Source organism: Triticum dicoccoides, chromosome 2A (assembly GCF_002162155.2).
Source record: "Triticum dicoccoides isolate Atlit2015 ecotype Zavitan chromosome 2A, WEW_v2.0, whole genome shotgun sequence".
NCBI classification, from domain to species: domain Eukaryota; kingdom Viridiplantae; phylum Streptophyta; class Magnoliopsida; order Poales; family Poaceae; genus Triticum; species Triticum dicoccoides.
In genome coordinates, this window is record NC_041382.1 from 69,219,046 (window position 1) to 69,243,622 (window position 24,577).

At 48.4% G+C, this 24,577-nt stretch overlaps 1 protein-coding gene across 1 annotated transcript; it reads right to left on the reverse strand.

Annotated features, from left to right (window-relative positions):
* Positions 1-7,551: 7,551 nt before the first annotated feature.
* Positions 7,552-9,319, reverse strand: LOC119357615 (the record flags this gene model as incomplete). The annotated part of the gene is made up of 2 exons (XM_037624502.1): positions 7,552-8,804; positions 8,993-9,319. Coding segments are annotated over 2 exons (1,224 nt in total), but the record flags the coding sequence as incomplete, so codon positions are not given.
* Between the last annotated feature and the right edge of the window lie 15,258 nt (positions 9,320-24,577).

The window sequence follows — 24,577 nt, forward strand, 5'->3', positions numbered from 1 at the left end:
ATATAGTAAGAAGAGGAAGGGGAGGTATGCCAACAAATAGAGGAGTGAAACCTCCAACTGAGAAGAACCGGCATAACATCCAACATCGAAAACATCATAGAAGATGCGAGTGAACTCCGTTTTCGATGAACTCGAGCTTGTCACCAAGATGACCATAAGCTCCAAAACTCACAAAGAGAAGAACCAAACAAGAACCGATAATATAGTAAGAAGAGGCAGGGGAGGTATGCCAACAAATAGAGGAGTGAAACCTCCAACGGAGAAGAACCGGCATAACCTACAACATCGAAAACATCATAGAAGATGCGAGTGAACTCCGTTTTCGATGACCTCGAGCTTGTCACCAAGATGACCATAAGCACCAAAACTCACAAAGAGAAGAGCCAAACAAGAATCGATAATATAGTAAGAAGAGGCAGGGGAGGTATGCCAACAAATAGAGGACTGAAACCTCCAACGGAGAAGAACCGACATAACCTCCAACATCGAAAACATCATAGAAGATGCGAGTGAACTCCGTTTTCGATGAACTCGAGCTTGTCACCAAGATGACCATAAGCTCCAAAACTCACAAACAGAAGAACCTAACAAGAACCAATAATATAGTAAGAAGAGGTAGGGGAGGTATGCCAAGAAATAGAGGAGCGAAACCTCCAACTGAGAAGAACCGGCATAACCTCCACATCGAAAACATCATAGAAGATGCGAGTGAACTCCGTTTTCGATGAACTCGAGCTTGTCACCAAGATGACCATAAGCTCCAAAACTCACAAAGAGAAGAATCAAACAAGAACCAATAATATAGTAAGAAGAGGTAGGCGAGGTATGCCAAGAAATAGAGGAGTGAAACCTCCAACTGAGAAGAACTGGCATAACCTCCAACATCGAAAACATCATAGAAGATGCGAGTGAACTCCGTTTTCGATGAACTCGAGCTTGTCGCCAAGATGACCATAAGCTCCAAAACTCACAAAGAGAAGAACCAAACAAGGACCGATAATATAGTAAGAAGAGGAAGGGGAGATATGCCAACAAATAGAGGAGTGAAACCTCCAACTGAGAAGAACCGACATAACCTCCAACATCAAAAACATCATAGAAGATGCGAGTGAACTCCGTTTTCGATGAACTCGAGCTTGTCACCAAGATGACCATAAGCTCCAAAACTCACAAAGAGAAGAACCAAACAAGAACCGATAATATAGTAAGAAGAGGCAGGGGAGGTATGCCAACAAATAGAGGAGTGAAACCTCCAACTGAGAAGAATCGTCATAACCTCCAACATCGAAAACATCATAGAAGATGCGAGTGTACTCCTTTTTTGATGAACTCGAGCTTGTCACCAAGATGACCATGTTGGAAATATGCCCTAGAGGCAATAATAAAAGTATTATTATTATATTTCCCTGTTCATGATAACTGTCTTTTATTCATGCTATAACTGTATTATCCGGATATCGTAATACACGTGTGAATACATAGACCACAATATGTCCCTAGTGAGCCTCTAGTTGACTAGCTCGTTGTGATCAACAGATAGTCATGGTTTCCTGGCTATGGACATTGGATGTCGTTGATAACGGGATCACATCATTAGGAGAATGATGTGATGGACAAGACCCAATCCTAAGCATAGCACAAAGATCGTGTAGTTCGTTTGCTAGAGCTTTGCCAATGTCAAGTATCTCTTCCTTTGACCATGAGATCGTGTAACTCCTGGATACCGTAGGAGTGCTTTGGGTGTATCAAACGTCACAACGTAACTGGGTGACTATAAAGGTGCACTACAGGTATCTCCGAAAGTATCTATTGTTTTATGCGGATCGAGACTGGGATTTGTCACTCCGTGTAAACGGAGAGGTATCTCTGGGCCCACTCGGTAGGACATCATCATATGCGCAATGTGACCAAGGATTTGATCACGGGATGATGTGTTACGGAACGAGTAAAGTGACTTGCCGATAACGAGATTGAACAAGGTATTGGATACCGACGATCGAATCTCGGGCAAGTAAAATACCGCTAGACAAAGGGAATTGTATACGGGATTGATTAAGTCCTTGACATCGTGGTTCATCCGATGAGATCATCATGGAACATGTGGGAGCCAACATGGGTATCCAGATCCCGCTGTTGGTTATTGACCGGAGAACGTCTCGGTCATGTCTACATGTCTCCCGAACCCGTAGGGTCTACACACTTAAGGTTCGATGACGCTAGGGTTATAAAGGAAGCTTGTATGTGGTTACCGAATGTTGTTCGGAGTCCCGGATGAGATCCCGGACGTCACGAGGAGTTCCGGAATGGTCCGGAGGTAAAGATTTATATATAGGAAGTCCTGTTTCGGCCATCGGGACAAGTTTCGGGGTCATCGGTATTGTACCGGGACCACCGGAAGGGTCCCGGGGGCCCACCGGGTGGGGCCACCTGCCCCGGGGGGCCACATGGGCTGTAGGGGTGCGCCTTGGCCTACATGGGCCAAGGGCACCAGCCCCAAGAGGCCCATGCGCCTAGGGAACCCTAGAGGGAAGAGTCCTCAAGGGGGAAGGCACCTCCGAGGTGCCTTGGGGAGGATGGACTCCTCCCCCCCTCTTGGCCGCACCCCTTTCTTGGAGTAAGGGGCAAGGCTGCGCCTCCCCCCTCTCCCTTGCCCCTATATATAGTGGAGGGGAGGGAGGGCATCCATACCTGAGCCCTTGGCGCCTCCCTCCCTCCCGTGACACCTCCTCCTCTCCCGTAGGTGCTTGGCGAAGCCCTGCAGGATTGCCACGCTCCTCCATCACCACCACGCCGTTGTGCTGCTGCTGGATGGAGTCTTCCTCAACCTCTCCCTCTCTCCTTGCTGGATTAAGGCGTGGGAGACATCGTCGAGCTGTACGTGTGTTGAACGCGGAGGTGCCGTCCGTTCGGCACTAGGATCATCGGTGATCTGAATCACGACGAGTACGACTCCATCAACCCTGTTCACTTGAACGCTTCCGCTTAGCGATCTACAAGGGTATGTAGATGCACTCTCCTTCTACTCGTAGCTGGTTTCTCCATAGATAGATCTTGGTGACGCGTAGGAAAATTTTGAATTTCTGCTACGTTCCCCAACATCATGAACCCAGGAATCTTCCATGAAGGTTCCACTCTTTGAGCACCACACCATCTTATTCTTGCTTCATCACCATCCAGGCATGGATGTTCAAACATCTGCATTCAACCACCAATACAAAAATTATAAGGGGTTATGGTAGGATGTTCAAACTGTTAGAACAGGGTTGTGCTGTGTGTGTAGTTATCATATTGTATAGGGGCTTCTTTGCTTATTTCCCTTCATGTATATGTGCTGGCCTGTTGGCCCGATGGAATATAGGCTCACTTCATAACATGGTATAAGAGCTAGGGTTAGGTTCCCCAGCCGCCGCCGCCGCCTCTGGTCCCCGCCGCCGCGGCCGCCGCTGGCCGCCGCTCCTCTCTTCATCGAGCCTCTCCCCTCTTCTTTCTGGTAGCTGCTGCCGCCTACTGGTCCAGGCCGCCGCCGTTCCAGGCCGCTGCTGCCGCCGTCCTTCCCGGCCGGCGCCGCCGCCTCAACGTGCTGCTGCTGCTCTTCAACGAGCTGCTGCTGCTGCTGCTCCTCTTCTCTGCTGCTGCTGCTGCTCTTCTTCAACGAGCTGCTGCTGCTGCTCTTCTTCAACGAGCTGCTGCTGCTGCTCTTCAAAGTGCGGCTGCTGCTGCTCTTCTCCTCCTGGTCTGCTGCTGCCATCAAGCTGTGCCTCCTGCTGCTACTGGTCTTCAACGAGCTGCTGTTGCTGCTCTGCTGCAATGGCGCCCTCCACCACCACCGGTGCTGTCCCAGTCCCACGATGTCCTGTTATCTTCAACGGACAGAACTACAGGGACTGGGTGCAGCACATGAAGCTGCACATGAGGGGCCAGCTGGTCTGGGAGCACCTCTCTGGTGCTCTGCCTTGTCCCCTGCTGCCCACTCCTCCAGCTGAGTTGGCCTTCCCTGTTGATGCCGATGAAACCAAGCAACGTGAGATGCTAGATGCTTTTGAAGAGGCCACTGAAGAGTATCAGAATCAACTCCACTTGTACAAGCAATGGACAAATGATGATGCTCGAGCCTCTTCTATCTTGGTGAACAGCATGGATGTTGATCTCACCATGGATGTGGTGGCCCTTACCACTGCATATCAGATGTGGGAGCACCTTCGCCATCGCTATGAGTCTACAGGGGATGCCATGTATCTCTCTGTTGTTCGTCAAGAGCAACAACTACAACAGGGAGATGCTACTGTGAATGATTTCTACAAGGAGATGTCGGCGGTGTGGCGCCAATTGGACTCTCTGGGAGCTGATGTTTGTCGCAGATGTCAGTGTTGTGTGCGGCAACAAGCTAAGCTGGAGGTTCGTCGCCTCTACGACTTCCTCACTCGCCTCCGGCCGGAGTTCGAGCAGAGTCGTGCTCAGCTATTGGCACGCCATCCTCGGCTCTCTACTCTGGAGGCCCTTGCTGAGGTGCGATCTGAGGAGGTGCGCCTACGGAGCACGGGCTTATTGCCATCCTCTTCAGCTGTCCTGGCTGCCCGCGTTCCACCACCGCTGCCTGGTGTGCCCTCTTCTACACAGGTGGCAGCAACCTCCACTAGTGCTTTCTGCAACTACTGCAAGCAGGATGGTCACATGATCACGGAGTGCATCAAGAGGAGGAAACAGGGTCGCCGTGGTGGCCGTCCTCAAAAGGACTCGGGAGGCTCCTCTAATTTTCGTGAGGGCTCCCTTGAGAAGGTTCACCAGGAGATGCTCACCTTGCTGCGCCGCCTTACTGCTTCTGCACATCCTCAGGTTCTGCTGGTTCTGCTGGTCAGACGTCTGGTCCACCACCGCACTCTTCGTCAGGTACATCTTTGCCCTGGATTCTTGATTCTGGGGCCTCCTTTCACATGACACCACACAGAGATCATCTTTGTGCTGTCAATTCCGTGCCTTCTCCTCTTACAGTTCAGACTGCAGATGGCACTTCTCTTTCTGTTGCCGCAAGAGGGACTCTTTCCACGTCTTCTTTTCATGTCCCTGCCGTTTCTCATGTTCCTAAACTGACTATGCAACTTCTATCTGCTGGTCAACTTACTGACTTGGGTTGTCGTGTTATTCTGGATTCTGACTCTTGTTGTGTTCAGGATCGTCGTACGGGGACTCTGGTTGGGATCGGTCCTCGGCGCCATGACTCTCAGCGCCTTTGGGAGCTCGATTGGCTGCGCCTTCCTTCCCCTGCGTCCTCTAGCCAGTCGGACATCACCACCCCTTTTGCTTCAGCTGCCACCTCCACCACATCCTTCGCTCAGTGGCATCATCGATTGGGTCACATTTGTGGCTCCCGCTTGTCTTCTTTGGTTAGGAGTGGTGTTCTAGGGTCTGTATCTGGTGATAGTTCACTAACTTGTATGGGTTGTAAGCTTGGCAAGCAGATACAACTTCCATATCCCTCTAGTAATTCTGTTTCTCAACGACCTTTTGAACTTGTTCACTCTGATGTATGGGGTCCTGCCCCCTTTGTTTCGAAAGGGGGTCACAAATATTATATAATTTTCATTGATGATTTTTCTCGCCACACTTGGATCTACTTTATGTCATCTCGTAGTCAAGTGCTTCAAATTTACAAGTCGTTTGCTACCATGGTTCGCACTCAGTATGATTCCTCTGTTCGAGTTTTTCGTGTTGATTCGGCTGGCGAGTACTTATCTCGTGCGCTTCGTGGTTTCCTTGCTGAACAGGGTACCCTTCCTCAGTATTCCTGTCCTGGTGCACACGCTCAAAATGGGGTGGCTGAACGCAAACATCGTCACGTCCTTGAGACTGCTCGGGCTCTTCTTTTATCTTCTGCTGTTCCCCCGCACTTTTGGGCTGAGGCTGTCTCTACCGCTGTTTATCTCATTAATATTCAGCCTTCTGTTGCTCTTCAGGGAGGGATACCAGTTGATCATCTAGGTGATGGTCCAGCTGATTATAGTGGTCTACGCCTGTTTGGTTGTGCCTGTTTTGTTCTTCTCCACCCTCATGAACGCACCAAATTGACTGCTCAATCTGTTGAATGTGTTTTCCTTGGCTATAGTTTGGAGCACAAAGGTTACCGTTGCTGGGACCCTATTGCTCGAAGACTGAGAATCTCCAAAGATGTCACTTTTGATGAGTCTCGCTCCTTCTACCCTCGTCATTCTTCTACTGCCACAACCGAGTCGTTAGTCGAGCCTCTCTCTTTTTTGACTCTACCTGATTCTTCACCTTTATCGTCACCTGGTAGGTCCACTCCTAGCCTTTCACCTGTGTCTGCTCATGAGCTTCAGCTTACACATGATGAGGTTTCTATTCCTGACTCTCCTACTCGGGTTGAGCCATCCACTCTCTCTCCTTTTCCTTTTACCTACTCCCGTTGTGCTCAACACCCTTCTCCCTCTGATGCGCCACCTTCCATTTCCCCTCTCTCTCCGCTTCCTTTTGTCTACTCCCGTCGTGCTCGGCACCCTTCTCCCTCGGATGCGCCCACTTCCACTTCCACTCCTTCCCTGTTGGGTCCCATTCCTTCAGAACCACCTACCCCTCCTGCTCCTCGGTATAATCTGCGTGATCGCCACACTCTCCAGCCTCCTGCGTACTATGTTGCTGCTGCTACCACTCTTGTTGAGCCGTCTACATATCGTGAGGCTGCTGCTCATTCTGAATGGCAGCATGCTATGGCAGAGGAAATTCATGCTCTTGAGCGCACAGGCACTTGGGACCTTGTACCCCTGCCTACAGGCGTTAGACCCATCACTTGCAAATGGGTCTACAAGGTTAAGACACATTCAAATGGTTCTCTCGTGCGCTACAAAGCTCGTCTTGTTGCGCGTGGCTTCCAGCAGGAGTATGGTCGTGACTATGATGAGACTTTTGCTCCTGTTGCTCACATGACCACTGTTCGCACTCTTTTGGCTGTTGCTGCTGTTCGGCAGTGGTCCATCTCTCAATTAGATGTCAAGAATGCCTTCTTGAATGGTGAGCTGCGGGAAGTGGTCTATATGCAGCCGCCTCCTGGCTATACTGTCTCTGATGGCACTGTCTGTCGCCTTCGGCACGCTCTTTACGGGCTGAAACAAGCTCCTCGTACCTGGTTTGAGCGTTTCTCCGCCGTCATCACAAGGATCGGGTTCTCTGCTAGTGTTCATGATCCTGCTCTGTTTATTCACACTTCTCCTCGCGGTCGCACCCTTTTACTACTCTATGTTGATGACATGATTATCACAGGGGCTGACCACCAATTCATTGATTTTGTGAAGAAACGTCTACATGAGCAATTCTTGATGACTGATTTGGGTTCTCTTCGCTACTTTCTTGGACTTGAGATCATTTCTTCCCCTGAGGGTATTTATCTCTCTCAAGAGAAGTACATCCAAGATCTTCTCACTCGTGCCTGCCTCACTGATCAGCGCACGGTTGACACTCCTATGGAGTTTGGTCTCCATCTTCGTCCTGGTGAGGGTGAACCCCTTGCAGATCCCACACGCTACCACCATCTTGTTGGGAGCCTTGTCTATCTAGGCATCACTCGTCCTGACATTTCTTATGCTGTGCACATTCTAAGTCAGTTTGTCTCTGCTCCCACTCAACTTCACTACAGTCACCTTCTTCGTGTTCTTCGTTACCTTCGTGGTACCGTGACTCGTCGCTTATTCTTCCCTCGCTCCGGCTCTTTTCAGCTTCAGGCCTACTGTGATGCTACCTGGGCCAGCGATCCCACTGATCGCCGCTCTCTCTCTGCCTATTGTGTTTTTCTTGGCTCCTCCCTGATTGCCTGGAAGACCAAGAAGCAGAATGCTGTATCTCGCTCCAGTGCTGAGGCTGAGCTGCGAGCTATGGCGTCCGTGACTGCAGAAATTACTTGGCTACGATGGCTTCTTCAGGATTTTGGTGTTTCCACTGCTACACCGACCCCTCTGCTCTCCGACAGCACTGGGGCACTCAGCATTGACCGTGATCCTGTTAAGCATGAGCTCACCAAGCACATCGGTGTTGATGCCTCCTACACTCGTTCTCAGGTGCAAGACAGAATTGTGGCCCCTCAGTACCTGCCAACGGACCCGCTCTAGTTTTGGAAGGCAGAGCACCTCAGCTCTTTTCAATGACAAGTAGACTTCTAGAACTCTGAGATTCGAATGTGGCGCATTGATCTTCCATACAGATAAGTCCCCGGTGTCACAGTGGTCCAGACGAAGGTGCAGCAATTGCTTGCAACAATCAAACAGGAGGTGATTCATGTCGCGTTCGGCGAAGCGAACATTATGTAGATGAAGCCTTGTGAGGCAGCGAAGAACACTAGGGTACTCACTGAAAAATCCATCCACATCCCGAGCTTGCCGTAACATAACCTCGTTGTCGGAGTCCTTGACCTCCTTCTCAGTTAAAATGGCAAGTTCCAAATCTTTTAGCATCTCGCTGTCAATGGCATTGCTAACTAGCAGGCCAATGTCACGCGAATAGTTGCCCATGAGGTAAAGCTTGAGGCATAGTGTTGAGATGGTGTGTTCCCTGCGGGGCTGAGCCAAGAAGCTGCTAGTGGCTCTTGTCAGAGACGCCATTGCTTGATCAGTGTGTGCAGCCCCTGTACATGGGGCACTAAGGAAGTCCGTGACATGAAGTTTGAGATCAGGAAGTAGCCACGGCAAGTTTCTCCACCGCGTTGACAACACGCTAGTCCTTGCTGCCATGGCAAGGTCGACTCTCCCCAAGATAGAGATTAAAATGTCATCGGTCAACGCGCTGAGCCTATCTTCCTCGCCTTTCTGCAACAAGAATATATATCATCCATGGATACAGTCAGGTCAACATGCAAAGAATAGAAGGTTCTAAGCATAAGTAATCGTTGCATCATCTCTAGCAAGAACACTGCATTTTTTGTGATGTGTAAGATCATTTATTTGGAACTTCAGTATATAGGAGTAGGCAGAGCAGGTAGCAAAGAAGAACTTACATGGCGGCGCGCACTATCTGACTCCATGGATAATAACCTCCGAGTCCAGGGAGCCCTGAACAGCCCGCTACAATAACCTCCTCCGAGTCCAGTATGCCTTCCAAAGCGCTCGTCTGTATTTTTCAGACACAAGAGGAGACAGAAGTCGAGAATCCCCGACTTCTCTCTCTCTTCTCTTCTCTTCTCTTCTCTTCTCTTCTCTCTCTCTCTCTCTCTCTCTCTCTCTCTCTCTCTCTCTCTCTCTCTGAGATGAAACCGAATCGTACAGACAACAGCCTGACGACCGCGTTGACACAATGATTTACGCTGGAGAAGACGGACTATAATTTACGAGTATGTTCGACCGCGTGGTAAATCCACATCCACACGTTTGCTATTGCTGGTGGAGGAGGGGATTGCAGCCTGTAAAAAGGATCATCTCACGGCCTACAAAATCAACCACCCCGTCCGTCTTTCGAAATCCCTGTAAACGGACGCTCTTCCACTCGCAGAACAATTATTGTTCTGCTATTAACAAAGGATCAAGAAAATCAGCTGCCTTGGATAGAGTTGGGGGAGGTTAACGAGCCCCTGAAAATCGAGCCAATCAATCAGTCCGGCACATCAGACCCTGCCTAGGACGCGAGGAGAGAAAGAGGGCAGCAGCCAAGCGGCGGAGCGAGGGCCTCACCTTGTCCTTCTTCGAGGGCGGCGGCGTTCCGTCCGTGCCCGCTTGACGGCGGCTCGGGATAACCCTAGGCGAGGGGAGATGCCAACCGCCCACCGCAGAGCAGGAGTTGTATGTTTTTTTTTCCTTGAGAAATAGCAGGAGTTGTATAGTGCTATTGTCTTGGGCTACAACGGCCTTCGTTTCGGACTAGATCATTTGTGGGCCAGCTGCGTTTGCGGCCCAGTTCAGCCTGGCTGAGTAAAAATAGGTTTTGGGTCAAGTTCCGCACTGAGTTCAGCCTCACTGAAGCGGCTACAGTAATCGGGCTGGTCCATTTCGTGCAGAATTAAAGAAAAAGGGAAGGGAAAAGGAGAGCATGAGGGATCGATCGCTGGAGCTATTGTTCGTGTTAAGTAAAGGGGGTGAGACCTACCATATGACACATGTGGTAAGCAATAAAAACATTCAAAAAAAAAGGAGACGAGAATACTTGAAGTGAGTCAAGTCGGTTGTCTCCGGCTGTTTTTTCGTTTCTTTTCTTTTTTTCTTCTCCGTTCTTTTCATTTGTTTCTTTAGTTTTATTCATTTTATTTTTTCTTTGATTTATTTTGTTTCTTTTTCAGTTTTCAGTTTTTGTTTCCTTTCATTCTGTTGGTTACCATTCTGCATTTTTCGTTTATGTCAACAACATTTTTCTAATTCACATTTAAGATTTTTTCGTATAAATTTAGGTAAATATTTTTATACACATTTTCAACATTTTTCAAATGATTGATTAACATTTTTCAAATACAATATTTTTTGTGTGTTAATAGTTTTTTGAAAACATGGTCAACATTTTTCAATATACACTTCTAAACTTTTTCAAATTCTTTATTAACATTTTTTCAAATATAATATTAACATATTCTAAAATGGTCAACATTTTTTATATGCAAATCGAACATTTTTTAAATTGTTGATTAACAGTTTTTAATGCAATATTATCATGTTTTTAACACATGGTCAACATTTTTTAAACAAATTTAACATTTTTCTAATGCTTGATTAACCTGTTACAAATACTTGTTCAATATTTTTTCAAATGCTTGTTTCACATTTTTATATACATGATAAAAAATCATCATTTTTAATACATGGTAAACAAGTCCTATATAAATTTAATATTTTTCAATTGCTTGATTAACCCTTTTCAAATACTTGTTCAACATTTTTTTCAAATGCTTGATTAATATATTTATATACATGATTAAATTTTTTGGCATTTTTTTAATAGATGGTCAACGTTTTCTCTAGACATGTTAACATTTTTCAAATGCTTGATTAACGTTTTTCAAATACATGTTCAACATTTATTCTAAATGCCTGATTAACATTTTTTAAAATACAAGATCTTCTTTTCGGACACATGTTTTTTATACATTTTTCATATATGTATAAACATTTTCTCTATACACATTTAACATTTTTCTAATGCTTAGCTAATATTTGTTGTATTTTTTAAAATGTATATATATATATATGTATATATACATAATATAATATAAACAAATTAAAAAATAAAGCAAAAGCGAACACATAAAAAGTAAAAAAGAAGAAGAAAAAAACGGCCTCTCGCACGCCTGGGCTGGCCCAATTCGCCCTCCCATTCAGGGAGGGTTTTCCCTAGGTCTCGCAGAACGCAAGGTATATGGGCCCCGAGTTTGGTTCCCCGCGGGCGCCCCTATTTGTTGCCTTACGCGAGCGCAGGGCCGGCCGGTGAGGTTTTCATACAGCGTAAATGCATTAATCCGAAAAACTGCGCGTACATGCATTTTCTGCTAGGGTTTTCTTCTCCCGGGGCGATTCTGTCGCCGCCGTCGAGCTTTTCCTTCCCTCCCCCGATCACACCTCTGGTCTTGACTCGGGCCGATCTCGGGGTGACCCTTTGTCACTGCGGGACCTAGGTCGACTCCTCAACCGTGAGAAGGGAGTTAGGGCCCCTGCAACACCCGATTGGATCTAAAGTCGGGTTAGGGTTCCAGAGTTATGGCAGCGGGCAGCTCCTCGACGGCAAGGGCGCCTGGAGGAAATCCCGCTGGAGAGATAGCAAAGATGATGGCGGAGCTTGGACTTCGCGAGGAAGACTTGGACGACGTCGTCTACGACGAGAAAGAGGCACCTCCAGAGGCGGTGAGATGGATCGCCGTAGCCCGTGTCCACATCAACAAGCCCTATAGCCACTTCTGGTTCTTCAAGAACATGCGAGTGGCCTGGGATCTAGTGCATGATTGCAAGTTCCGCCCTCTGGAAGACAATCTTTACACGGTGCAATTTTCCTGTTTGGGGGATTGGGAGCGGGTCATGCAGGACGGCCCATGGAACTTCCGCGGAAACGCAGTCATATCACCGTATGATGGGGTCACTCAGCCGTCCATGGTAGCCCTGGATACAATGGACATTTGGGTTCAGATCCATGACGTCCCAGACAAGTATGCCCATCTCGTCACAGCTCTCGCAGGCAAGGTGGGTGAGGTTATCTTCACGGAACCACAATCTCAGGACTTTGCGGGCAACTTGTACCGTGTGCGGGTCAAGGTCAATGTCTTTCAACCGTTAAAGAATGCGGTCTCAATGATCAGAGATGGTGAGCGCCAAATCTATAGTCAAGTATGAAAAACTCCCTGATTGGTGTGCAGTGTGCGGGCATCTTGGCCATGTTTTCAAGGAACAGGGTGATGGTATACACGCACCAAAAAAACTGTTCTTCAAAGACCTCCGTGCATCATGGGCTATGAGGACAGGTGCTGGCCCTAGTGGCGGGCGCGGACGAAGGGGAGGAAGAGGCCGTGCTGGCCGAGCCAGTGCAAGGACCGGGAGAGAGAGGGATGCGGAGGAGTTTGGAACTATTCACGCAAGCGACCCTGCTATGGTTGCTGACATCGAGATGCTGGATGGAAACAGAAAAAGGAGTGACAGAGATGCTACACTGATTTTGAAGGATCAGTCCCCGGCTGACCTTAATGACAACCACCTAGCGATTGTGCCAGCAGGTGTGAATTCGGTCAGCCCTGCCCCAAAGCGGGAACCAAAAAGGGTCAAGGCCAGTGAAGGCAAGGAGGGAACCAGTGTTGCTGCAAAACCAAGTTTGGCGGGCCCTAGCGACGGGCGCCGCCGGGCCCAATGAGTGTCCTAGCTTGGAACTGTTGTGGCGCTGGCAAACCGGCGACAGTTCGAGAGCTTCGCGATATGGCGAGGCAGTTTGCCCCCTCGATCCTCTGCATCTTAGAAACCCAGATCGAGGGAACTCGAGTAGAGAGTTTGTCTAGCACCTTAAACTTTGATAATAGTTTTGCAGTTAGTAGCACTGGTAGGAGTGGTGGTCTTGGAATTTTTTGGAATAATTCAATAAAGGTAGAAATTGCTGGTTACTCGGAGTATCATATTGATGTGCTGGTTGATGATCTAGTAGATACTAGAACACGGGTGACCTTTGTTTATGGAGAAGCGCAGGTTCCGGAGAGGTACAAAACTTGGGATATGCTCCGAGGCATTGCAAGCAATAGCAATCTCCCCTGGGCTGTTATCGGCGATTTTAACGAAGTGCTTCACGCACATGAGCATGATGGAGTAGGCCAGCGTAGCCAGGCCCAAATGGATGTGTTCCGCGATGCTTTGGACACATGCGGACTGACAGATATCGGCTATACGGGCAAGGGATGGACATTTGAGAAAAAGGTTACAGGGGGCTCGTTTACTCGAGTTGGGCTAGACAGATGTGTGGCTAGTACTGCATGGTGTATGGCGTTCCCATTGCATGCACTTGAGCACAAAAGAGCAGCTACATCCGATCACATCCCCATCTTGCTAAAATATCAAGACGTCCAGGCATGCAGGAGAGCACCCAAAGCTTTTAAGTATGAGCTGATGTGGGAAAGAGAGCCAGACTTGTTTAATTGTGTAGGCACGGGTTGGAAGGAGAAACCTGCAGACTCGGTTGCAGACATGCATGGAAAGCTGCAGCAATTGGCGGGGAACCTATCTGCTTGGGATCGGACGCATTTTGGTTCTGTCAGGGGCGAGATACGCCAGCTGCAGACGGAGCTGGATAGGCTGCGGGGGATCCCAGGACGAACGGGACCCGCGCACAGGGAACTAAAAATAAAAGAGCGCCTGGTGGACCTCTACCACCGAGAAGAACTGCTGTGGCGCCAACGGGCCCGTCTGGAATGGCTGCAGCATGGCGACAAAAATTCCTATTATTTTCACCTTAGGGCGAGCAGAAGGCGCCGTAAAAATCAAATTAAAAATCTGCAACGCCCGGATGGTCAGTTAACAACTGACGAGGTGGAAATGGAAGATTTTTTTTTGCGATGGCGTGTAAATGGAAGAATTGGCTACAACCTTTTATAAAAACCTATATACGTCTGAGGGAGTCAATGATATGGACCGGGTTCTTAATACAGTGCCATGCAGGGTCACATCTGATATGAATGATAAGTTAAATGCTCCGTACAATTCGCAAGAGGTGAAGAATGCGCTTTTTCAGATGTTCCTTTTAAAGGCCCCGGGGCCCGATGGTTTTCCGGCGCATTTTTTCCAGTGTCATTGGGATGTCTGTGGCGAAGAGGTGACTAGGGCGGTGTTGAGAATTGTTATGGGTACAGAATCAGCAGAATGCATAAATGAGACCATATTGGTTCTGATCCCGAAGGTAAAAAACCCTACCCTCTTGTCACAATTTCGGCCCATTAGTCTTTGCAACGTGTTGTATAAAATTGCATCCAAGGTTATCTCAAATCGATTGAAACTTGTTCTGCCTGACATAATTTCTGAGGAGCAGTCTGCTTTTGTCCCTGGGAGATTGATAACAGATAACATAATAACTGCGTATGAATGCCTTCATTTTATGAAACGCAACAAGGCCAAGGGAAATCAGCACTGTGCTCTTAAGCTTGATATGATGAAGGCCTATGACAAGGTGGAATGGACTTATCTGAGGGCAATGATGCTTAAGTTGGGTTTCACCAACAACTGGGTTGATATAGTAATGGGAATGGTAAGCACCGTCAAATTTTCAGTGTTATTCAATGGAAAGAAGTTGCAGGAGTTCAAACCTTCTTGTGGTATACGACAAGGGGACCCCATATCCCCATACCTGTTCTTGATTGCGGCAGAGGGCCTTTCGTGCCTCCTAAAATATAGAAGTGAGTCATCAAATCTTCATGGTCTGAAAGTGGCGCCTACGACACCACCAGTCAACCATCTATTATTTGCAGATGACAGCCTGCTGTTTTTCAAGGCGAATGGTATGGGTGCTCAGGAGGTGCACCAGCTGTTGGATATATATTGTAATGCAACTGGTCAGCGCATCAATTATGATAAGTCCTCAATCTCTTTTAGTAAGGGAGTTCCAGAGTCGGTGAGAGACGAAATTAAAGGAATCCTTAATGTGCCAAGTGAAACCCTCAATGAAAAATACTTGGGCATGCCATCTGATATTGGGACATCAAAGAATGGGGCCTTTAAATATTTGAAAAACAGATTGTGGAACAAGATACAGGGTTGGATAGAGAGAACAATGTCATCTGCTGGGAAGGAAGTTCTGGTCAAAGCAGTAGCTCAGGCGGTACCTGTTTTCTCTATGTCTTGTTTTAAATTGCCTAGAGGGCTCTACGAGCATCTCAATATGTTAATTCGAAAATTTTGGTGGGGCAGTAAAGATGGTCACCGTAAACCACACTGGGTCTCATGGAGGGAAATGACAAAACCAAAAGGCATGGGCGGCTTGGGCTTCAAAGATTTCGAACTATTCAATTTGGCTATGTTAGGGAAGCAAGCATGGCGCATGTTGCAAGATCCAGAGTCATTGAGCGCCCGTGTGGTAAGGAGTGTTTATCATCCAAACTCATCAATTTTGCAGGCTACCCTCGGCAACCACCCTAGCCAGATATGGAGAGCTATCATTGAAGGAAGAGATGTTTTGAAACAGGGTTTGATCAGGCGAATTGGCAATGGAACAACAACTAATATATGGAACGATAACTGGATACCTCAGGACGAGATGCTGAGATCGTATGGGAGTAGGGTTCCAAACCCCCCAGTGATGGTGTCTGAACTAATAGATGCTACCTCGGCAACGTGGGATTTTCAGAGGTTGCATGACGTGTTTATGCCAATGGACATTCCGGCCATCATGGGCATACCCTTGTGCACAAGGAATGTGGAGGATTATTGGAGCTGGCATTTTGAGAGGAGCGGAGTATTCACAGTAAAATCAGCTATAGAATGCTTGTGGCAACGAAATTGAGAAGGGAGGCGTGGCTGGAGGAATCGGCTGGATCCTCAAGTACAAACACCGAAGAGAAACCTTGGAAGATGTTGTGGAAAACTCAAGTACCGGGTAAGATTCGAATGTTTTTGTGGAGGTTGTCCAAGCACTCAATCCCAACAGAAGATGTTCGAGCTCACCGCCATATGACAAATTCTGATGCATGCGGGTTATGTGGAGGACCAGATTCTTGGAGACACTCATTGCTGGAGTGCACTGTTGCTCGGTGTACGTGGGCGCTGGTGGATGATGACATCGCTCAGCAACTCATTGCAACGACGGAACCACATGCTCGTCATTGGCTCTTCTCACTAATGGATACGTTACCTCACATGCAATTCATTAAAGTTGCGGTAACACTCTGGGCAATTTGGTACTCTAGGAGGAAAGCTATTCATGAAGGAATTTTTCAAAGCCCTCAAGCAACACATATGTTTATCAACAGATATATTAGAGATCTAGAGATCCTAAGGGAACCGAGGGCATCATCGAGTATGGGCGCTGCAACAGTGTCCAGGGGAAATAGACGACAAAAGGCACCACCGGCAGGATACACCAAAATCCATGTTGACGCCGGGGTCTCAGCCAGGGGAGGTGTCGCAGCTGCAGTCTGTCGAGATGACCAAGGTAACTACATGGGTAGCTCGGCTCTAGTTGTACGGGGACTCCAAGACCCGGCGACGTTGGAAGCTATTGCACATAGGGAGGGAATAGCGTTGGCTGAAGACCTGCTTGTGCAGAATTTCATATTGGCATCTGATGCGAAGCAGGTGGTCATGGATATCCACAATTCCAACCGTGGAAAATATGGAACCATTGTTTCAGCGATACTTCATAGAGCTACCATGTTTACTTGTAATTTCATTTTTAAAAGTCAAAACTCGAATAACGATGCTCATAGCATAGCCAAGTTTGCTCGTTCTTTAGGTCAGGGGCGCCACGTGTGGCTTGGCCAACCCCATGATCCGAGATGTATTCCACGTTCTGTGGCTTATGAATGAATAAACTTGGTTCCCCTCAAAAAAAAAATCCGAAAAACTAAAAACATCATAAATGCATTAACCTGGAAAACTAAAAACCCTGTTTCCAGGATTTGTTAAGTGATGTTGCTAGTAGCCATCCCAACTACTAATTGGTACGTCTTTTGGCAATAGATCAGGGTAACATGAACTATGTTGGCTGTAGAATATTCACTTCAGATCTCCGGACCTCTGTCCCCCCCTCTCCCTCGCGCTGCCCTCCCCAGGGCGGCTCGAGGGCGCCTAGGGTTTCCCCGGCGCCGCCCCTCTCCATCCTCCCTCCCTCCCTTGCCGTCACCCGAGGCGGTCGCCGGGCAACGCCTGTGCGGCTGCTGATGACGGTGGCGGCGAGGTCTCCGTCGCTTCTCTCTCGAGAAGGACTCCGGATCCAGGGCGGCGGCCCTTGGCGGCGAGGTGGCGCCGTCTCCGGCTGGCGGTGTGCGTGGGAGGTGCGAGCTGGCTTCCTCGGCTGCTCGGGCGGCGAGGAGCAGGCGGATTGCGGCCGTGGGGCGGCGAGGTCATCCTTCCTCCGCTCCAGATCTGAAGGTCAGGCTCCCCTCTCTGCTCTCTGCCTCCGCTGGCTCATTCGATTTGGGGCCTCTAGCCGCTGGATCTGGTGCCGGCGGGGTGCGCCCCAAACTGGTGGTGTGGGTTGAGCCCGGGGGAAACCCTTGTTTGGTCTTTTCCAGCACAGCGGCGGCGGCGCCTTTTGGCGTCGTTCTACTCCCTGGAGTCGCCCTTGTGGGCTCCCCTCCACACCCCGGCCAATGTTCCCGGGCGAAAGCCCGAATCCTTGCTGGATGGGCGGCGGCGGCGCCAGGTGCGTCGTGTCCTCCTTGAAGGCGCCGCTTGGGGAAGATTGGTGTTTTGGGGTTGCGTGCTGCAGCGTGTAGGTGGGCGGCTGGTGTCTATCGAGTCCCTGTGGCTCGATAGCTCCTTCACTTCGGCAACTCTTTCGGCGGCTTACCTTCTACGATTGGCCGCCTTTGGTGTCTGCGGTGTTGCTGTTGTGTGTGTGCTCCGACTTGTGGTCGTGCTCTGTGATGGGCCCAGTCTCGAGACCAACCATTGCTCAAGCTCTCGGGTGAGCGTCTCTTCATTTGACGGTGCGGCGCCTTCGAGCCTAGGCGAGGGGAAGGGATCCCCTTCGATGTTAGAGAGGGCAGGTGTTGGGTCATCTCCTCTGCTGGTTTCCAGTCCTGTGTTCGATTCCTTTGCCGGTGCTGATCCTCGCGGCTGCACTCATAGTCATATTGGTGCCTTGCTGTAGTGGGCTTATCCTCAACTAGCAGTTCTTCATAGTTTATTTTCTGTTTGCTGGTTGTAGGTGTAGTGTTGTAAGCTGTTCTTGCAGCCCCCTTGTATCGTTTGGCCGATGTTGTGTGGTGTTCTTGTTCTTGTACTCATGGCCGGTTGATGACTTTGTTAATTCAAAGCCGGGCTCTTCTTGAGCCTTCGTTCTAAAAAAAATATTCACTTCATGAACTATTTTTTCATCCATGCAAAGAATTTGTACTTTTCTTTATCTCTACATCTCTACAACTATTAAACAAGCAAATATATTTATCGCTAAGTGCATCCAGATTAACATACACAGAACAACCCAAATCAATGGGAGCCACACGATTATCCCCTCTCATTTAGATCTAACCATCAACATAACAATCAACCCTCATCAATAGTGCGTTTAGCGATTTCAAAGAGCGGACGAAAAAAACTCCGCCAGCGGTGACCCCTACAATCACGCACGAAAAATAGAAACTGACCCCGATCAGATCACCCTCAAGGCCACAACCTGGCGCTGCAAGATCTTCCAATGGTGTGCGCCTCCTCCCACTCCTCACCTGATTCGTCTTCGGCTCTTCGCCATCTAAGGTCTTCGAGGGGGACGCCATTGACTCCAGTGCTCCTCCGGTGGTGGTTGTGGGGTCGGCCGGAGAGGCGACGACGATGGGGAGCAGCGGCGCATCAGCAGCGGCAGCGGCTGCAGGGCAACGACGGACGAGTAGCGGCGCGAAGCAGGTGCTGGTGGCGGTTCCGGTCGAAAGGAGGCGGCAGGGGGGCTTAGGCGGGTGAAGGGAGCTCGTCCGTGAGTGTGGCGCGCAGAGGCTGTTGCTGCTAGCCCGCGGTGGTTGCCGTGGTGCAGCGCGGGCGGCACGACTGCAAGGGGAGCCGGCGGCGGCGCGCATGGCCGTGGGGTTAAGGTGAGCTGGTCGGGGCGCAGTGGGAGTAGTGCGATAGGGTCCAGGCCGTCTTCCTTCATGGAGATGAATTGTTGGGTCGACGCCACCAACACACGCTCGAGGCGAGGTCTGATAATTTCCTCTTCTCTTAAATTGTTCATTTGGGGATTCAATTGCATCGCCCGCCTGTGCTTGGACTGATTCGTTTTCTGCGTGCCCCTCGACAATTATATTCTGACCATGCTGTCTGACCGCATCTACACGTCGGAGGTCTTGGAGAAGATTGGCCTCCTGCAGCGGCTTGGGCTTGTGACCCAAGGTCCTCAACCCTGATAGGCTTCATGGCTGGTAAGGTTCTAACCTCATGGTTGAGGTTTCTTGTGATATAGTCAAAATTATACCTTTTTGAGTTTGGAACCGTGTGCTATTCAGTCAGTCGGCTCAGCAGTATCTTTTGTTTTCTGCATGAATGAAGGACCGTTCCAGTCATAGAAAAGTCCCAAGCTCTCACCTCTCACTTCTCTGATGATGATGAAGAATTACACAAGGTTAATTAATTCTTGGGCTGATTGTACGCATACTCTCTTCTAGCCATGCTTCCTTGGTTCCACAAGTAAGATTCCTATGTATACTTGCTTTGCTGCCAGTACTTGACCTTGTTTGTTCATCTTGGAACTGTTTCCAGTTATGCCAAACGGTGCCTCTACTTCGACTGATTAATTTTCTGCGTGCCAAAGAGGCACTCGACAAGTACCCCATGACCAAGTTGTTCGATCGTACCAACACGTCCTCGCCACCTGACATATGACAAGGGAAGACCGTCACCACGGGCTCCGTCTTGCACCAGCATTGGGTCACCGGAGCCATCATAATCATGTCTTTCCTCCTCCACTCTTCGATCACCGTAGCCTGCTTCTTCTTCACCCTGTTCTGCTTCCAGATCATCATTGTTGTTAAGATACGACATGACATCACCTCCGGCTAAGATTATGTCCCCCAACACCTGTTCTTGTTCCTTGTCTCGTCCGAACTCCATTCTTTCTGCAAATATTACAACATCGCAATTATTACACAAACATGACAGCATGTGGATATATTAGTGGCAAACGTAAACCTAGCTTATTCCGGATTTGGGGTGGCCTCGACAACGCTTCAAGGGTAGGGGCGCGGCGGGAGGGGGTAGGAGACCGACATCGTTTTTTTAGGGTTTGGGTGTCCTTGAGAGTTTTGGTCGAGCGAGAGGGCCGGGGGTGCTCTCGTGGTATAAGTTATCACGGTCGAAGTTATCCGGGAGGGGGTTATATCGACAACGACGACATACATACATGGGAAAATAATGTTATCGGGGAGGGGGTAGGTCAAACCCTCCCCCTCGTGTTGAAGTTATCGGGACACGGGGTATATCGACAACGACATATCCGATAAAAAATAAGAAGACGAAGAAGAAATAAAAAGAGGAGAAGAAGATATTAATAGAGGAGAAGATTGAAGAAAAAAAAGAAGAAAAAAAAGAGGAGAAGAAGAAAGGAATAGAGGAGAAGAAGAGAAAAAGAAGAGAAACTAGAATATTCTAGTTTCTCTTCTTCTCCTCTATTCCTTTCTTCTATTTTCTCTTCTTCTCCTCTATTCTTTTCTTCTTCTCCTATTTTTTTTCTTCTTTTTTCTTCTTCTTATTTATTTCTCCTCTTCTTCCTCTCCTCTTCTTCTCCTTTCTTCCTCTTCTTATTTTCCTTTTTCCTCTCATTCTTTTTCTTCTTCTACCTTTCCTAGCTAGATATATAAAACTTTTCTAAAAATGTAACTTTTGCATGCATACATGGGAAAATAATATTATCGGGGAGGGGGTAGGTCGAACCCCCCCTCGTGTTGAAGTTATCGGGACACGGGTATATCGACGATGACAGACCCGATAAAAAATAAGAAGACGAAGAAGAAATAAAAAGAGGAGAAGAAGAAAGGAATAGAGGAGAAGATTGAAGAAAAAAAAGAAGAAAAAAAGAGGAGAAGAAGAAAAAATAGAATTTTTTTCTATTTTTTCTTCTTCTCCTCTATTCCTTTCTTCTTCTCTTCTTCCTTTTCTCCCTCTCCTCTTCTTCTCCTCTTCCTTTTCTTCCTCTCCTCTTCTTCTCCCTTTTCCTCTTCTTATTTTCCTTTTTCCTCTCCTAAATATATAGAACTTTTCTAAAAATGAAACTAACCTAAAATGTACTAAATCAGAGAACATATATAGATAATCCTTTTCTAAATATATAAATCTAAATTTTTTGCATATATGAACATATATACACAGAGAACATACAGGCATATATACATTTTTATAAAAAAGCAAAATACAAATCATCATATATATGAAAAAAATCTGAAAAGAAGCAACATACACAATACATATACTCACATATATACATATATATATATAATCTGAAAAAAAAACAAGCATATAATATATGAAAAAAAGGAACAGGGGAGGGGCGGCGCCGGCCGCACCAAGGGAGGGGCAGGGGCGCGGGTTCGGCGGCGAGGACGGCGACGGGGCAAGGGGCGCGTGTTCGGCGGCGAGGACGGCGACGGGGCAGGGGCGACGACCGGCGAGGAAGGGGGCGGGGTAGGGCAGGGCGACGACGACGAAGGGGGCGCGCGGGTCGGGGCGTGCAACACGCGTCGGGGCAGGGCGGCGATCGGCGACGGCGTCGGGCGAGGGCACGGGCCATGGCTACCTCGGGCGGCTAGGGGAGGTGACGGCGATGTCGGGGCAGGGGCCGGCGTTGTGACGCCCCTGATTCAATCGTACACTAATCATACACGCAAACGTGTACGATCAAGATCAGGGACTCACGGGAAGAAATCACAACACAACTCTACAAATAAAATAAGTCATACAAGCATCATATTACAAGCCATGGGCCTCGAGGGCTCGAATACAAGAGCTCGATCATAGACGAGTCAGCGGAAGCAACAATATCTAAGTACACACATAAGTTAAACAAATTTGCCTTAAGAAGTCTAGCACAAACTGTGATACAGATCGAAAGAGGCGCATGCCTCCTGCCTGGGATCCTTCTAAACTACTCCTGGTCATCGTCAGCAGGCTGCACGTAGTAGTAGGCACCTCCCGAGTAGTAGTAGTCGTCGTCGACGGTGGCGTCTGGCTCCTGGGCTCCAACGTCTGGTCGCAGCAATCGAGTATAGAAAAGGGGAAAAGAGGGAGCAAAGCAACCGTGAGTACTCATCCAAAGTACTCGCAAGCAAGGAGCTACACTACATATGTATGCATTGGTATCAAATGGAATAAGGGTATCATATGTGGACTGAACTGCAGAATGCCGGAATAAGAGAGGGTAACTAGTCCTGTCGAAGACTACGCTTCTGGTAAGCTCCATCTTGCAGCAGAAGAAGAGAGTAGATGGTAAGTTCACCAAGTAGCATCGTGTAGCATAATCCTAACCGATGATCCTCCCTTCGTCGCCTTGTGAGAGAGTGATCATCGGTTGTATCTGGCACTTGAAAGGGTGTGTTTTATTAAGTATCCGGTTCTAGTTGTGATAAGGTCAAGGTACAACTCCAAGTCGTCCTGTTACCGAAGATCACGACTATTCGAATAGATTAACTTCCCTGCAGGGGTGCACCACATAACCCAACACGCTCGATCCCATTTGGCCGGACACACTTTCCTGTGTCATGCCTGGCCTCGGAAGATCAACACGTCATAGCCCTACCTAGGCACAATAGAGAGGTCAGCACGCCGGTCTAAATCCTATGGCGCAGGGGTCTGGGCCCATCGCCCATTGCACACCTGCACGTTGCGAGGGCGGCCGGAGAGCAGACCTAGCAACCGCCATTACAAAGGAAGTTGCGTTACACGGTCCAACCCGGCGCGCGCTGCTCAGTCGCTGATGTCACGAAGGCTTCGGCTGATACCACGACATTGAGTGCCCATAACTGTCCCCGCGTAGATGGTTAGTGCGTATAGGCCAGTGGCCAGACTCAGATCAAATACCAAGATCTCGTTAAACGTGTTATCTTGAAATAACCGCGAATGCCGACCAGGTCCAGGCCCACCTCTCTCCTAGGTGGTCTCAATCTGCCCTGTCGCTTCGCCACAAAGATCCACACAGAGGGCCGTTGGGACAAAGGTCCTTTTAGCCCCCAATCCGTGAATCACTCGCGGGTGCTCCATGAGCCGACCCGACTTTACTCACCACATGTATCATGTATAAAGTATATAGTATATACTCGTGATCACCTCCCGAGTGATCACGGCCCGATAGTATAGCATGGCAGACGGACAAGAATGTAGGGCCACTGATGATAAACTAGCATCCTATACTAAGCATTAGGATTGCAGGTAAAGGTAACAACAGTAGTAGCAAGGACAGGCTATGCATCAGGATAGGCTTAACGGAAAGTAGTAACATGCTACACTACTCTAATGCAAGCAGTATAGAGGAGAGTAGGCGATATCTGGTGATCAAGGGGGGGCTTGCTTGGTTGCTCTGGCAAGAAGGATGGGTCGTCAACACCGTAGTCGAACTGGGGGTCGCCGACAGCCTCGGGGTCTACCGGAAAGAAGTAACGGAGGGAGAACACAATAAATAACAGAGCAATCAAAGCATCACAAAGCGTAATATGGCAATACGCGGTGCTAGAGGTGACCTAACGCAGTATGGGGTGAAACCAGCGAAGGGGGGAAAACATCCGGGAAAGTATTCCCGGTATTCCACGTTTTCGGACAGATGAACCGGAGGGGGAAGATTGCGTGTTCGCTATACTAGGGATGTGTGGCGGACAAGCGGGCTGCGTATCCGGATTCGTCTCGTCGTTCTGAGAAACTTTCATGTAGAAAACTTTTTCATCCGAGCTATGGTTTATTTTATATGAATTGACAAAGATTTAAACATTTTCTGAAATTATAGATTTACTTTAATTCGAAAATCATTTTAATATCTAAATGCTATGGGTACCAGAAAGTGTACCCACACTTTTGCACGTGAGGCTGGTAGTGGGCCCAGAGTCAAAGTTAATGGCTGGCTGTGTGAGCCTTATCCAAATGAACAGTACATGGGGGCCCCACATGTCATTGGGTGATATACTAATCAGTGTTGAATATAAACCAGGGACTAATTAAGTGCGGTGGGACCCAATGCCAGTGGCTGTTTTAGGGGTAATTAGCACCTAATTAGTTTAACAAATTAACTGGGGCGGGGCCCGTTTGGCAGTGATAGTGGGGGAAAGGTTAGCGCTAAACTAACTGGGGTTATCCCCTCCAAGTACGGTAATCATGTTCTGGAGGCCATGTTACTTGACCATGATGAACCTGCGAACTATGAGGAAGCGATGATGAGCCCAGATTCCATGAAATGGCTTGAGGCCATGAAATCTGAGATGAGATCCATGTATAAGAACAAAGTATGGACTTTGATTGACTTG